This window comes from Morone saxatilis, unplaced genomic scaffold, assembly GCF_004916995.1.
Source record: "Morone saxatilis isolate NCDOM2014 unplaced genomic scaffold, NCSU_SB_2.0 Contig24, whole genome shotgun sequence".
Classification (NCBI taxonomy): domain Eukaryota; kingdom Metazoa; phylum Chordata; class Actinopteri; family Moronidae; genus Morone; species Morone saxatilis.
The window spans coordinates 20026779-20041692 of NW_023339807.1; the positions used below are offsets into that span (position 1 = coordinate 20026779).

At 38.7% G+C, this 14914-nt stretch overlaps 2 protein-coding genes across 2 annotated transcripts in view; both read right to left on the bottom strand.

The window, feature by feature from the left end:
* Positions 1-114: 114 nt before the first annotated feature.
* fabp10a (fatty acid binding protein 10a, liver basic) lies at positions 115-1286 on the bottom strand. The gene is made up of 4 exons (XM_035672794.1): positions 1125-1286; positions 743-915; positions 391-480; positions 115-221 (listed from the first exon to the last, which is right to left on the bottom strand). The coding sequence occupies exons 1-4, from the start codon at positions 1189-1191 to the stop codon at positions 171-173; spliced, it is 381 nt and encodes a 126-aa protein (XP_035528687.1). The 5' UTR covers positions 1192-1286; the 3' UTR covers positions 115-170.
* A 708-nt stretch (positions 1287-1994) lies between these two features.
* Positions 1995-14914, bottom strand: part of myom3 (myomesin 3) — a 54397-nt gene continuing 41477 nt past the window's right edge. Inside the window, exons 20-37 of the mRNA XM_035673040.1 lie at positions 14305-14486; positions 13882-13996; positions 12740-12896; positions 12413-12519; positions 12022-12066; positions 11636-11772; positions 9178-9322; positions 8083-8142; positions 7260-7327; positions 6590-6700; positions 6303-6390; positions 6008-6046; positions 5645-5750; positions 3745-3908; positions 3576-3612; positions 3289-3311; positions 3143-3198; positions 1995-2921 (exon numbers count right to left, since the gene is read on the bottom strand). Of these exons, the coding sequence (XP_035528933.1) occupies positions 2652-2921; positions 3143-3198; positions 3289-3311; positions 3576-3612; positions 3745-3908; positions 5645-5750; positions 6008-6046; positions 6303-6390; positions 6590-6700; positions 7260-7327; positions 8083-8142; positions 9178-9322; positions 11636-11772; positions 12022-12066; positions 12413-12519; positions 12740-12896; positions 13882-13996; positions 14305-14486 (1910 nt within the window). The 3' untranslated portion in view covers positions 1995-2651. The remainder of the gene's footprint in view (positions 2922-3142; positions 3199-3288; positions 3312-3575; positions 3613-3744; positions 3909-5644; positions 5751-6007; positions 6047-6302; positions 6391-6589; positions 6701-7259; positions 7328-8082; positions 8143-9177; positions 9323-11635; positions 11773-12021; positions 12067-12412; positions 12520-12739; positions 12897-13881; positions 13997-14304; positions 14487-14914) is intronic.

The following is a 14914-nucleotide window of genomic DNA, read 5'->3' on the forward strand; positions in this document are numbered from 1 at the left end:
TCTATCTATCTATCTATCTATTACGACTACTACTACTAATAAGGATGTTGAGTAGGCTTTTACAAAGAGACCAATACATGGATATTTGCTCAAAAATAATGATGCAAACCACACTTATTAAGCAACTCTTTTTTTATTTAAATAGACATTGGTTTCTTTCACTGCCGAGGTTACATCTTTTTGCTCTTCCTGATGAGAGTTGTTGAGCCCATGCTCAAAGTCTGAAAAGGGATAAGGGAAAAATAAGCATAATTAATTTGTGGCCTGGTGATAAATGACACTATTTAAGATTATTACACATACATTTGAAGTGAGTACATTTACATTTTATCTGGTCTTAGATAACTGGTGTGTGTAAGAAAGAGTGAGTTCTGGTAGGATGTACTGTACCTCAACCATCTCTCCTCCCTTGAGCTCCTGGATGTGGCAGAACTTGCCGGTTTTGCAGACCAGTTTGCCACCCTCCAGATTGACGACGCACTGGGGGTCAGAGGAGGAGACAATACATATCACAAAACAAAGCATGGACCCAAAAGAAACTGAACTGAACACAACATGCACATCACCATCATCCCTGCAGCAAATAAGAGTGTAACAATAGTTCATTACACAGTATACTCCAGACTTTCTTGAGAAAAATAACACATACTTCTGCTTTAAGCGTATTCATACTGTATTAAATCAGGTAACACACCATCTAAAATCTTTCTATACCATCTTAATGTAAATAACAGTTACAAACCTTGATCTTCTTGCCGTCCATGGTGGTGATTTCAGCCTCCTTGCCGACGGTAAAGGAGTTGGTCACAGTCTTTCCAGGGGTCTTGGAGGTGACAACAAAGTCATTGCCATTCTGTTTGATCTCAGTAATTGGCTTGATGTCCTTGGCCATCTTGATGACATCTGCTGGAAGTTCTGGTAAGCAAAACATGTGTTTTTGTTAATTCCTGCAACTTACAAGTAAGGACTCCATGGACTGCAACGCTGTGTGGTTATAATAAACATTACAATGCTTTAACAACATCAAAATAGCCACTTTATCTTCAGCTACCAAAGTTAATATATTCATTTATATTCTGCCAACCCCTGCAGCTCTACCAGAGCCTCCGGTTTGTTTTTCTCACCCATTGCCCTGAGGAACTCCTCGTAGTTCTCCTGGGCGTAGACCTGCCATGTTCCGTTGAAGTCCATGTTTTCTAGAAGATCTGGATTCTCCTTTACCAAAGTGGGCTGGAGGCTGTGACAGCTGTGTGAAGCTCAACACAATGTAGAGGATGTGACTGTAGTCGTGCACGTTTTTATACAGGAAAGCAAAAAGGGGGTCCCAATACTATGTGTAATCAGTAACAAACCCCTCTGAAGTAATCACTGCTGTTTGAACAACCTGGAGTTCACTTACTCCTGTTTGGTCAAACCTCAGCTTCCACCAAAGATTCATTTAGATTTATTTTAGTTACATGTGTTCAATAGCTTCATTGATAAGAAATATGTGCAGATTTTTATATGTGCACCAATTAACAGGCAGTATATGAACTAGGAATAAATCATGTCCTTCAGTTACTGTAAAGTTCACAGGGATCGCTCGAAGTTGAGTTTGAGGTTAATACTCTAAATCAGAAAATTATTTAATTAATACACCTGCATACACTAAGTATTAGTCATATTTATATATTATATTTATATATTATCATTTATTGAACATTAGATCTTAACTGAACTTACTGGACGTCTACGACCTTTCCACAGTGTGCCATTGAACCTCCTAACATGAATCTGCCTGTCGACAGAGGCCCAGTAGTAAGGTTAATGACACTACGGACTGCTGGTTTAAAGTACAAGACATAATCTCTGCTTGAAAAATCATTCACAAAGAAATCTGTAGTCCGCATTGTCTTGAATAGTTGATCATAACCTGGAATAAAAGTTTACTGACTATGAATATTAAGAGGGAATATAATATTGTGAGTGCTCATAAAAACAATGCACTAGTGATAATCACTTGAAATTGCTTTATTCACGACACACCAACACACATCTGATTCAGCTCTACAGCCTAATAGGTGAGGGTTTTGGAGGTTTTGTTGTGACAGTTGCTTAGTGACCATTATTAAATACAGGTAAATGATTAAATATAATGTAACAGTAGCACAGGTAGGGGAGAGTGAAAGTCAGCAAACTGGCTCTGTAATGTAAGTTATAATAAAGCAATATCTAAGCTTACTAATAAATGCTTCTCTGCTTCCAGCTAATGCTAACATCCTAATGTTAAAGCTCACGATAGCTACCATAAGCAACTGGTCACTGATCGTAGCTAATGACAGCTAACTTTATCTAATGACAGCTGTCATAAGCTGCATAACAATAGTGTATTGAATTGAGCAATGGTGCATTTTACTGCTTATAAAGTCAGCTTTTCATTCATTCACAGTCTTACAGTAAAGAAACAATCTTTATGACTGACTAATGGGGCTTGACTTGCACTGTCTAGTATTTAAATTATACGGATAGTTTGCAGACTATAGGGGATTACATTTATGATTAACCTCAGTAGATATTTTTCAAATGCTCAATAAAGTTGTCTAATACATGAACAATCCACTATCTATCTCTCTATCTCTCTACGTATCTATCTTCTGACTCAGTTTGCAGTCTTAACCCATCTCCACCGCGTTTGCTGGAGGCTTCTCCCCACGCTTGTAAACGCTCACTGTCACATCAACCGTTTCAGAGCCGTACTGGTTGCGCACAAAGATGCTGTATCTTCCAGAATCTTCCATGTTGACGTTGTTGACGGTGATGGTGCTGCACTTCGGTTCCTTAGTGATGGTAAACTGGTTCTGGCTAACAATCTCCCTGTCATTCCTAAGCCAGAAGATCTCCGGGGCTGGATCACCGTCGATGAAGCATGTCAGACACAAAGACTGAAGAGAGGATGAGGAGTCAAAAAATATAAAATAATCATGAATGAATGAATGAATGAATGATAGAGGATCAAATCTGTAAAAATTAAACTTGCACAACCACAATATGATGCTTGCAGACCTGCTTCACATAAAAAAATTACAATAATATCACAACGTAGTATAATTGCGTATGAATGTGGGTCTAAGTAGTCTTAAATGTTTTCCTGACAATGCCATACCTTGCCCTCCATGATGGCTACCACATCGGGAAGACCCTTTGTCACTTTGGCCCGATCTGAAACAAAACAAGAGCAATAACTCCCAGATGAAATTCACTGTAGGACCCTTTAATCTTTGCTGTGGACAAAAAAGGCCTGTGACTCACGTTTCTCAGCAATAGCCACTTGCCTGAGGGATGAAAACAAAGGGTCAAATCAATATGGCACTGTACAGTGTCAAACAACAATAATCTGTGCTGAGATCTTCTCAGGGAATAGTTTTAAACTAGCCTGTTACCTTTGACTGTTCAGTGTTTTCTGTTAGTGTCACAGCAAGCCATGCTCTTATCTACTGTAAGAGCCAGACAAGTTTAATCTTTCATCACTTAAAAATACTTTTTGATGAAATAAAATGTGAAATGTGGTAAAGTGTTGCTAAGGTCACAGCACTTACTTCAATCTCTGGTACTCCAGCAAGGCATCAGCAAACGCTGTTGAAAATAACAATAAATGACATCTTATAGCATCTGCTCTGAAATATTTATAATATTTATATGAAAATATATATATAATCTTAAAATTTGTTTTAGACCCTTCAATTCAAACAAGTAATTTCCACTCACCTTGTCCAGACAGGTCAAGATGCCGTTTGTGTGTCTCTTTGCCGTCAAACATCTCCAAGGTGTATTTGCCTTTATCGTTCTCTGTTGGGTTAAAGATTTCAATCCAGACTTTCTGCATACTGTTGTCAGGCTTTGTCCTAGCCTCCTGGTCAATCCTCTTCTCCCTAAACGGAGGAGGGCATTAGACAGACACACACAAAGACCAGATTCTTATCAAAAACATGCATGTTAAGGACGTACCAGTGCTTTTTGCCCTAGACGAAAGCACTGTCTCAGCTGAAGAGCTGCTCCTTTGGTCACTAGAGTTAGGCTGCCCACTGCTCTTAATCATAAGTCATGTGTACAAAATGTAGTTGGGAAATAAAGTGCAGTTACAGTTCAGACTGAAATCATTTAAAACTATCCAGGACCAAGAACATTTGTTACCACACTGGTCAGATTTTCTTCAGTTCTTTTGTAAAGGCTATCCTTAAAGCCCCCAGCAGATGGAGCTAGCAGCCTTACAAAGAAGAAACTGGTTACACCCTTTGTCATGCAATAATTATGTTTTAGTATACACACAGTAGGTCCTTTGAGTGATTGTTGTATGTTTATTAATATCACAGAATCTTAATAATTTGATTAAATGTACGTGCATGTTTCAATATTTTAAAAAACAGAGAAGATTAGAAACGGCCCTTAAACAATTAGTCCAGTGGAACAGCTTACACTTTCTTTCTTGTCTTTCTCTCTCTCTGTTATTCCCTGACTTTTAGTGCTGCAAAATAGACATTTCGACTATGTTGGTTCCCACCTCAGCATATAGCTTTTCCCATATCCCCCCCTTAAATAGCTTTAAGGTTGAAAAAACCCCATCTTATTCCACACTCTGACAGTATTTTCTATATTCTGTATCAGCTTGTTACAAATCTATTTTGAGTTAAATAATCAAACTCAATTTTCCAATGTTTTTTTTTTATTTTTTATTTATTTTGGGGGGGTTTATTGCCTTTAATGGATAGTGACAACTGAAGAGTGACACGAAAGGGGGATTCAGAGAGGGGATGACTCAGCCCCGGTACATGGGGTGCCAGCTCTACCAGCTGAGCTATCTGTGGGCCCCAATTTTCCATGTTTTTATTTATCTTATATGTCTTATATATCAGTCATATTATACACATTTATCCAAAACTCTGACTGGTACATTTGGTATCTTTGAAAAGATTAGGCCTTCTCTGGTTTTTTAAATAAAGTTTTGTGGGTCTCAACAATGTTTGGTTGCACAGAATTACACTGATCAGCGATAACATTATGAACACTAAGTAGTGGGTGCGATATATTAGGCAGCAAGTGAACANNATGACCACTGACAGGTGAAGTGAATAACACTGATTATCTGGTAATCATGGCACCTGTCAGTGGGTGGGATATATTAGGCAGCAAGTAAACATGTTGTTGTGTTAGAAGCAGGAAAAATGGGCAGCGTGAGGATTTGAGCGACTTTGACAAGAGCCAAATTGTAAAGCCAGTATGTGTGGCTCTGTCTTATGGTCTGTGATGTGTACATGTGCACCTTACCAGCCAAAGAGACAGCTGCCATACAGTCATAGAGCTATACAGTATTGTATGCATATTCTTATGCATCTTTAGCTTGGCATTTACAGTGTTGCTCTTCTGTGGATTGCAGTAAACACTGTGATCACACTGCTACATGATACTGAAGCCAAAATAAACTTTAAGCTACTTTTATTTTGCTTTCCTGTTTGTGTGTTTCTGAACATCATGGTTTTCAGCAATTTTATTTGGGACTTACTTTAATTTGGCGTTTTACAGAATTTCAGTTTAGTTTGAAACACTTCCTCCCTGGCAGCAGCTGCATATAGGGTGTTAGGTCAGAGAGGTGCTCTGCATGCAGACTCACTTAAAGTGCCAGCTGGTCTTCAGGTAGTTTATGTAGTATTTGAGTGAGCAGTAGAGCTTGAAACCTTCCGCAGTGCACTGAATCTTCAGTGGGCTGGCTGACATTGCTGTAGAGAGAGAAGGCAGAGCTCCTGATTATTCGCATATATTTCAGTTTCCTCTGTCATTTAAAACACCATATTTCTTATCTGCAGAGCTCAACGCATTAATATTCTGAAACAACAACACACCAAAATTAATTAACATGGCTTTCAGTTGTATTATCCTCCTCCCAACACACCACATCTGTTGTAAAAAACAAATCATTGGCACATTTCACAAAGGTTGTTCTCTAAAGAAGAGCTTCCAACTGTGAATAACTCACCACACTGTTTACTCAGCTGCTGCAGAAGCTTGTCATACTCTGTAAATAAAAAGAACAATTAAGCTTTCAGCCAGTGTTTTGTATTGCTTTTGGAACTCAATAAATACTAAACGCAAGATTAGAGGTAGGTAGCTGAATGCTGAGGACGCATAATGAGATAAGAAGGCAAAAAATAAAAGACATTAATCGCCCCACTTCCATTATGAATGGAAAATCTGTGGTGACTGAAATGTGCACAGGAACAAAAAGAGGATTATTTTTTGTGGATACTTCTGGTGAAAAGGTCACATCTCACCGTCATCCAGTAACTCTAAGGTGCTGACATCCTCTCCTCTCCCGTCTGACACCACAGCTTTGTATGAACCTGCCTCTTTCTTCGTAACCTGAGGGAAAAAAACATCCACCGTATTAAAATTAAACATATTCATAACTTCTGAAATGAAATATTGAGTATATTGTAATAATAGATAATAAGACTGCCTATAAACATCAACTCTCTTTCAGTTTCTTTCTATAAATAAGCTCTTAACTCCCCTCGCCAAGTCTAGTAGTCTGAAATCAGAGCAGAATCATTTTGGATACCTGTGAGATGGTGAGTGTGCTGGTCCCTGATGACTGGTCATATTCAACTTGGGTAACCGCCACACCTTCCTTAAACCACTTGAGAGATGTGTCCTTGTTTGTATTTGTCACCTGTGTATGGAGAAATATACCATACCTGAAACAAAAGTGTCTATCCCCTAAATTGGATTAGATAAAAATATATATATGTAATACATGCAACCTATTGTACTAATTAAAAAATTCAGAGTAACTGTAATCACCGGTTTAACATAATGTGTTACAAAAAAAAAATTTAAGGGGAATTATTTGCTTTCTTGTCGAGAGTTAGATGAGAAGTTAGATACTACTCTCAAGTCTGTCCACTCAATATGAAGCTGGGGCGAGCTGTCGGTTAGCTTAGCTTACCATAAAGACTGGAAACAGGGGGAAACAGCTCTGTCAAAGGTAACTAAATCTAAAAAGTCACCAAAAATGTTGAACCATGCTTTTAATAAGTATGAATAAAAGTAGAACATCATCTTGGCTCTGAATGGTGTGTGACCTTTGCAACACATTTGCAATTTTGCACGAGTAAAATAAGTTACTTCCTAATGATGAAAGATGAAACATTTCTGGGCTCTCAATATGATGCTAGGGTAGTTATGGTATTCCAATTAGCAAATGTATTCTATAAAATGTAAAAATGTACCTTGCACTTAATAATCAGTTCGCAATCCTCATTTACACTCCAAGACAAGAAGTCCTGGAAATAGGGTCCTTGGAAAACAGAACACATCATTATCCATCTGTACTGAACAATAGAGACAGTGATTATTGAGCAACAATTCATTCAGAGCAACGAATGAAACACTAATGCATCATAATATGACAATTTGTGGCAGCTATAGTGAGTTATGGCTGTGTGGTAAACCACAGAACTGACAGCGACAGCTGGCTGAAATAAGAGTGATGAGACTATTCAGAAACATGTGTCCAAGTTGGTTTAATATCTTTTTGCATCATGTTATTCTGCATGTAATAGACAAAACGTGTTGTGTGGACACTAACTGTGGATAGTGAATGTGGTGTGAGAGAGTCTATTTGCACAAGCGGGCACTGGCCTCTACACACACAGAAGAGTTGTATAGCTTCTCCTTATCACCTCTGAGCTCAGGTGATAAAAACATGGAGTTCAGTAGCACAGGAAGCTACTTTCCATTCTTTACGTGACTCTTTCAAGAGGTTCGGACAAGACAAAGACACAAAAAATAATCAAAAAGCTATTGCAACAATTGGATATTACATTTGGAATGAGATGAAAGGGAGTTTGTATCTTTCTAAGCAATGTTGCATCACTCATTGAATTTATAATGCACTGACACAACACAGGTATTGTTTCAGCAGTAGGTTAAACACTCACAGAATATTTACTGCAATGAGACTGAGTGCTGTCGAGCCATGCTGGGCCCAGCAGCAAAGGCTCACATTGTATTAAAGATACAGTATTACACTGATGTTAAAAGACTTCTCACCAGACTTTCTCTGATGGTCACGTCGGTTTGCATCCGCCAGGGCCAGCGTCTGACGAAACTCTGACAGAGACACAAACAATGTCAGACACACAGGTCATATGGAGGGAAGTCATGATGACCTGTTGCTCCACAAAAGGTTCTTATTTTCCAAAATAAAACTTCTGAACCAATCCTAGGATCCTACAGTGAATGTGAGGAAAGTGGACTTTTAGGTGAAAGTCGACAAAACTGGATATTTAATAAAAACAGACTGAGCACAGGTTGTTGTTGTTGATTGAAGACAACAGAACCCAAAAATGACTGGATTTATAAAGCGAGACAAGAAAAGATAATCTCAAATTAAATAAAAAAAAGATGATTTCCTGAAGTCATCGTGGCAAAGATTTGATCCTCTGGCTGTTGTTGAACGAATGAGTTAATTAAGTAGATCAGATATGTTTTGCCATCCAGAAATAACTGCACCATGAATGCAGAAAACTGTTATTTACAGGAAAGACTGTCTTTAACGTGAATGGTAACTGTAATCAGTAACACCTTTACACAGTTTTAAACTCTTGCAACTCTACCTTTCTTATCAAAAAAAGCTAATCATTTTACTAATTTCCCAAGAAAAAAATACCAAGAACAGAGGTCAACAACTGACTTTCACCTGGATTTTATACCCCCACCCCACACACACCAATGTTAGTTTAGAAAACCAGGGGGTGACATTGCCAATGAGCTGCTCCTGCTACCATAACCCATGGTTGTGTTTGCATTTTAAATGGTATTAAAAAACATTTTCACTAGACTATTTAATTCATTTATTTATTTATATGTATTATCCTAAAGCAATCACATTTAAATAGACATATTCTGCTGCAAGTGCTCAATTGCAGGTTGGTTCCTGAAGTGGCTAAAATTCCCAGAAAGAAATAGAGAGGACATGACCTCAGACTCTTGTCTCCCTCGCCCTAGTCTCAACACCCTGTTTCAAAGGAAAATACGTCACATTAAGGAAGTAAATTCTATTGTTCCTCCACATTTGTGCTTTCACTGTTGTCTGTAACAAAAAGCTGACACGACAACTAAGCAGCAAGTGAGTGAGTGACTTACTTTGATCCACAAAGACCAAAGTGAACTGGTTTTTGGCGCGGCCGTCCTGCAGCTGAGCCGTGTACGAGCCCTCGTCCTCCTGAGAGAGCTGATCAAACAGTATCTCCACCAGACCTTTGGCCTTGTCGAAGTTGATCTTACGTTGCTGCAGAGGGGCAAACAAGCATTGCCACACATACAGTGCACATCAGCTCATATGCAGACAGATGGTGCCGGAATGTAGACACTTACAATCTACTGTAAAGATGATGTGTGAATATGGGGTGAATCAAGGCATGAAAATGTCTGAAATAACATATGTACACTTTAGATGAAATATTCCTTTTTTATGACACACACACACACACACACACACACACACAGAAACACTAACAAACTGAGACGCACAGGAAACAGCCTTTGAGCTCATTTTCATGGCTTTTATGTTCATCAAGATAAGTGTATGCCCTGCATGTTGATAGGCCTCAGTGGTGGATGTGATTTGTGATGTATGGCAAGCCTAAGGGCCCTAATCAGCCAAATGGCTTTTGAATTTGCAAACCTCAGCTGTGATCATTTAGAAATAACGTGTAATCAGTACTGTTCAGATGGAGCTCCGATATTGGGAAATAATGGAATAAATGAAAATGAAATGCAAGCGATGAATGGAGGCAGCTGAATATAAAGCAGTCAAACACGCAAAATGTATCTTGTGAAACCACAATAAATATACTGCGTTGTATTTGTTTTTCCCTCTGTGGACACATCACTGCATGGTTCAATAACCTTGACAGTAGTGCTGATTATTTTTAGCCTGGTGTCATAACATATACCAGTGCTAAGGAGGATTGTTCACATTCACTTTATGCTCCTTGATGATTATACTGTTGCTTTGTTTGAGGTCTTTAAAATGGCTGGTTAAATCACTGTGTCGCTATGTTCCTTCTTGCCGTAGCATTACATTATTTTGTCAATAATAGGGTAAAAATTGCTTATGAAACTGCCTTTTGTTTTTGTTTGTGCAAATATCTGTGGCTTTCACTGAGCTGTTTTATGAAAGTGAATGAACTTGGAGGATTTTTTACTAGATATGTGAACCACATATTAACTCCAAGTATATATATTTCCGCATGAGTTATGCAACGGGTGTCCTAGGAAATACATTTTTATTATTTATACAACATATTTTACATACGATGCCATGTACTCAAGACCCACTATTAGGTAATGACATGTTTGCTTGAAAAAAAAGTATTTCCTTCCAACTTTGCCTTTCTTTGCCATCTAACCAAAGCTGACACATGTACCAGATGTGAGCTTCTTCTCTACCTTTCAGCTCAGATGATCCACCTGTCTCCCAGACTTTGTGAAATTAGCTCAGTTCCCAGACCTTTCTGCTGCCTGGCACACCTGCTCTTCATCTTTGTTGGCAGCCTCAATTTCCTGCCTTCCAGGATGTTTATTAAAACACTAACAGCTGTTTTGCGGTTCATAGTGACTTGTCATAAACACAGATGCATGCAACTACACAATAATGTTATGGTAGCCTTGCAGAGCTGCGTGAAATCTGTTATTTGATGTTATAGATCTCAAAAAGAAAAGTCAATTTTGTAGTGGACATATAGAAAATCAGTGTAAACCTGCATGTCTTGACCAAAACACTGGTCTCCTTATGGATGACAGTAATGTAATTAGTGCTATTTGAAAATGTTATATAGTATATAGTCTCTTACACATGCAGTGGTTACCAAGCTGGGGAACAGGACAAGATAACTCTGAGGGGTCACAAGATGACTAAATCTATTATTTCCTTTTCTCATATTTTTGCTACTTTTGCCTCTTCAAACATCCAAAAATAACAACACTACTGGATAGTTTGTCCTCCAACATCCTCAAATATTCTTAAAATCGAGAATCTAGGACAAATCTATGGAAAATTCATTTCCAAGTGTGAACCTATCATGACGTCACCTATTGATTTGTGGACTATCATTTTGAAGCCTCGAGTTTGGCATTATGTCCGAGTTTCATGTGTTGAGCTGGAGAGACTCACTGAAAATGACTTGAAATGACACAAGGTAGCCAAGCACTACATAAAACCCTGCTTTATTGTTTATAACGGGACCATAATTTAAAAAAATGAACACTATGCTGTATGACAAAAAATACTTGAAACTACTGGTGGAAACTCATTAGGAAACTATTTACTGAAAAAAAAAATAAAAAAATCAAGTGAGAAGTAGTGTTGTTTCTGCATAAGGTCCAATAGTATGGACCCCCTGCTGGCCATTAGAAGGAATGCAGGTATAAGAAACCTCCCTTCACCTGTTGGTGGATCTTTTTATCCAAAATATCAAAATATATCAGAATGATGTGGTTTTTTTTTTAGCAACAGTGGGAATCAAATCCTCTAACCCTCCCAGGGCTTTTGGCATGCTTGTACTTTCTGAGCTGCAGTATCCTGCACAGTGGTTCTTACCGGAGTGCTGGAGATTTCTCGGTCATTGAAGATGAGACGGAGTTCAGCAGAGTTACTCAAACTCTCTGTCTGAAGCCAAAGACGTACGGCACCTTTCTCAGAAACCTCCACTTGCCAGCCTGACTTCAGAGCAATCACTGCCAAGAAACACACAGCATTTCAGGGTATGTTGAATTAGATTTGACGATCATTTAATCAATGTAGAATACCAGATGTGTGTTTAAATGAACACTGATTTGTAAAAAATCTAATGGACTATAGACTACTGACTAGTACCAGAGTCTTATACCAATAATTCCAGATGAGCTATTATTTTTTGTGTGATTTCTCTAAATTTGAGCTGAGCACCTTTTTTCACGACACAGGTTAATGGCCTCGGTACGTACGTGGATTTCGGACTTGCCAGCTGAGTTCTTTGAGTCGTTCAAGGTCTGCAAAGAAGTAAAACAGCACTTAATTAAACTTGTAATACCCACATATTGTCAAAGCACCGGTGAGTAGAACAACAGCTTCCATGGCTCTGTTTTTAAGCTGAAAGTTGATTGAGAGCATATGCTTAGTTGGACCAGTGACCTTGTAGAAGTGATTGTGAGGAGCATCATTATTTGCTTGAGAGAAGAGCTTGATGACCCTTAAAATTAAAAGTCCTGCTGTTCCTGCTGCTGTCAGCTTATTCAGTAACAACTGAGCTGAACTGTGTTTTTATCATTGCGCCTAAGGTGAAGTTGTGAATTGGACAAGACAATTTCCTAATCTTTTACTCTATTTTTAGTTTACCTTCAGCAGTGAAGTCGTAGCTGGACGACAGGTTTGGGTTGTCGCTCATCTCCACTGTATAGAGACCCAGATCCTCCTCGCAGGGGTCTGTGAAGGTGAGCACTGACCTGATGGACAAAGTCAAAGTTTGAAATCCGTCCAAAGTTGCAGAGTAAACAGCATTTCTTGGGTCACTGCTCAACAAACATGAGACGGCACTTATAGGATGAAAAGTACAAAGATGATGAGGGAACAGGCACAGACGCTTACAGAGAGGGACCGCCACAGATTTGATGGAATTCAAACGAGTAGAGACACACTGATCATGTTGCACATGAACAACCGTACCCATTGTTCTTGGTTTGTGCCTGAGCTCTCCCGGCGTCAATGGGCTCTGTGTAGTTTTTGCTCCAGAGGAACTTGCTGTCATTGTTCATCTTGTGAGCCTCGTAGCCCAGAAATATGAAGCCATCATCGTCCACTCCAATCTCGATGTTTTTGGTGCCTGAGGATGAAAGAGTGGGTGAGTACGGCTCATACTTTTCAGTTTAGTCTGTAATGTGCTGCAGATGTCATCAGCAAATCCATAGAATTATAAAGGAGGATTTTAAAGTTAAAAAATACTATCAGAATTAATTATATTTAGGCTACACATTGTTCACATACTGTATATGTTAATTAATGCATTTATTCATACTTTCACTTATTTTATCATCATCATTTTGTCATATATCTTTAAATGTATTTCAATAAAGTATTTTCCAGCATAGCATCGGTTGGTTGCATTTTCATTAAAATGCTACATGTCCTGTATAATGTAAATGTCTTTGCGATTGCACCACTGGATAAACTGATGCTCTCAGTGCTTGGCGGTCATAAAAAAGGTCATTTAAAGCTGCAGTACACTTTCACTATATCCTGAGGGTAGTACATGAGACTGGGAAATCTGTGAAAGCAAATTCAGGTTCCTTTGGCTCCTGCTAGTGCTCATAATGGCATTTGTAAGCATCCACCGCATTTGAACGAAAACAACCAATCTGAGCCGAGAAAGATATTTAATCAGAGGATATAGTGAAAGTTTAGGCAAATTTCATAAAATGTTATTTTTAATAGAAATTACCCACTGCAACTTTAAAGACAGAAGCCTTTGATAGAGCCAGGATTGCTGTTTCCATCTTTTTCAGGTCTTTATACTAAGCCAAGCTAACTGTTTTCTGGCTTTGTATTTATCTCTTTACAAGAAAGCAAATAAGCCTATTTCCCCAAATGTTGAACTATCTCTTTCTACGGCACTTATATCGTGTTTTAATTATATATTTAGGATGCTTAAATAAGATTCCTAATCTTGATAAATAACTACTACACAGACTGGAGTGCGTGGATGCTTTTCCTAGGATTACTTGTTGTATCTTACATTACCTCCAACAAGCCTTGGCAGGGATTTTTTTAATATTACAGTAGTCATAGTGTCTGGAGACAGGGTGGCTGACCTGGTTGGGTTTGAGCTGTCACTGGCTCCGTGGGCAGGGAAGCACAACCTACTCCAGCCTCATTGACAGCCGACACACGGAGACGGTACGTCTGACCTGCCTGAAGACCTGACACCTGGATGTCATAAGAAACACATCAAATATTTACAGATTGTTGTCATAATTTATAATGATTATTTAAACATTTGGAGCCACAGAAAGACAAAGGAATAAAATACTTCACTTCAAGTTTCTGTTCAGTGTGTTGTGATGAATTGTGAATGATGGCACTTATGAGTTATTAAATGCACTTATACTTTATACAACGCAGAGATAGCTGGCCTGGTTATATCAGGTTATGCACAAATCCTAATTGTATGAGTGTACCTCATGTCATTATCTTTCTGTTATCTTGAACTGAAGCTTGTAAACACTTCGACTCACCTTGTAATGTGTGTCAGACACTGGCTCTTCATTCAAAGCAGTCCAGTCGCCTGATTGGTCACCCTGGCTGATTTCCAGGAAATAGCCAGTGACAGGGCTCCTTCCTACGTACAACGGAGCCACCCACAGCAGCACCAGGGAGCTGTTTCTCACCTCCCTGAACTCCAGGTCATATGGACAACCTGAGGGAGAAGAGTAAGGGCCATGGACATACTGTATATCAGGGTCAATATGTTTGTGCAGGGGAGCTTTAAGTGCAGAACAGTGTGTGTGTTTGTGTTTAAAAACCCAGTGGCAAATAAACTGTAATAACATTTCACACTGAAATAAATAAAAACAACCAAGGAAAAAATATTGGTCCGTATATATTCCCTCATTGACCATATCAAAACCAAGTTGTAACAAAACAAACCAGAAATAAGAATAAAGTCAAAATGACTACAGTGACTTTCCTTAATCTACCCCTGCTGACTTCATGCCGGCACGTAGAAGTTCATTTGCTTAATGATTTTCAGTCATTTTTAAATTATAAATGGCATAGAGGAAAGCCCATTTGCCAAGATTAATGAGGTGCGCTTTAAAAGTGGCATTTGCGAGAGAGCCTCTCTCC

Bases quoted from the DNA above. Each gene is read 5' to 3' on its own strand.
- fabp10a (XM_035672794.1), bottom strand. From the start codon at position 1,191: ATGGACTTCAACGGAACATGGCAGGTCTACGCCCAGGAGAACTACGAG. The intron at 916-1,124 runs GTGAGAAAAACA...TTTGCTTACCAG, and splicing joins GGAGTTCCTCAGGGCAATGG to AACTTCCAGCAGATGTCATC. The intron at 481-742 runs GTTTGTAACTGT...TCTGACCCCCAG, and splicing joins TGGACGGCAAGAAGATCAAG to TGCGTCGTCAATCTGGAGGG.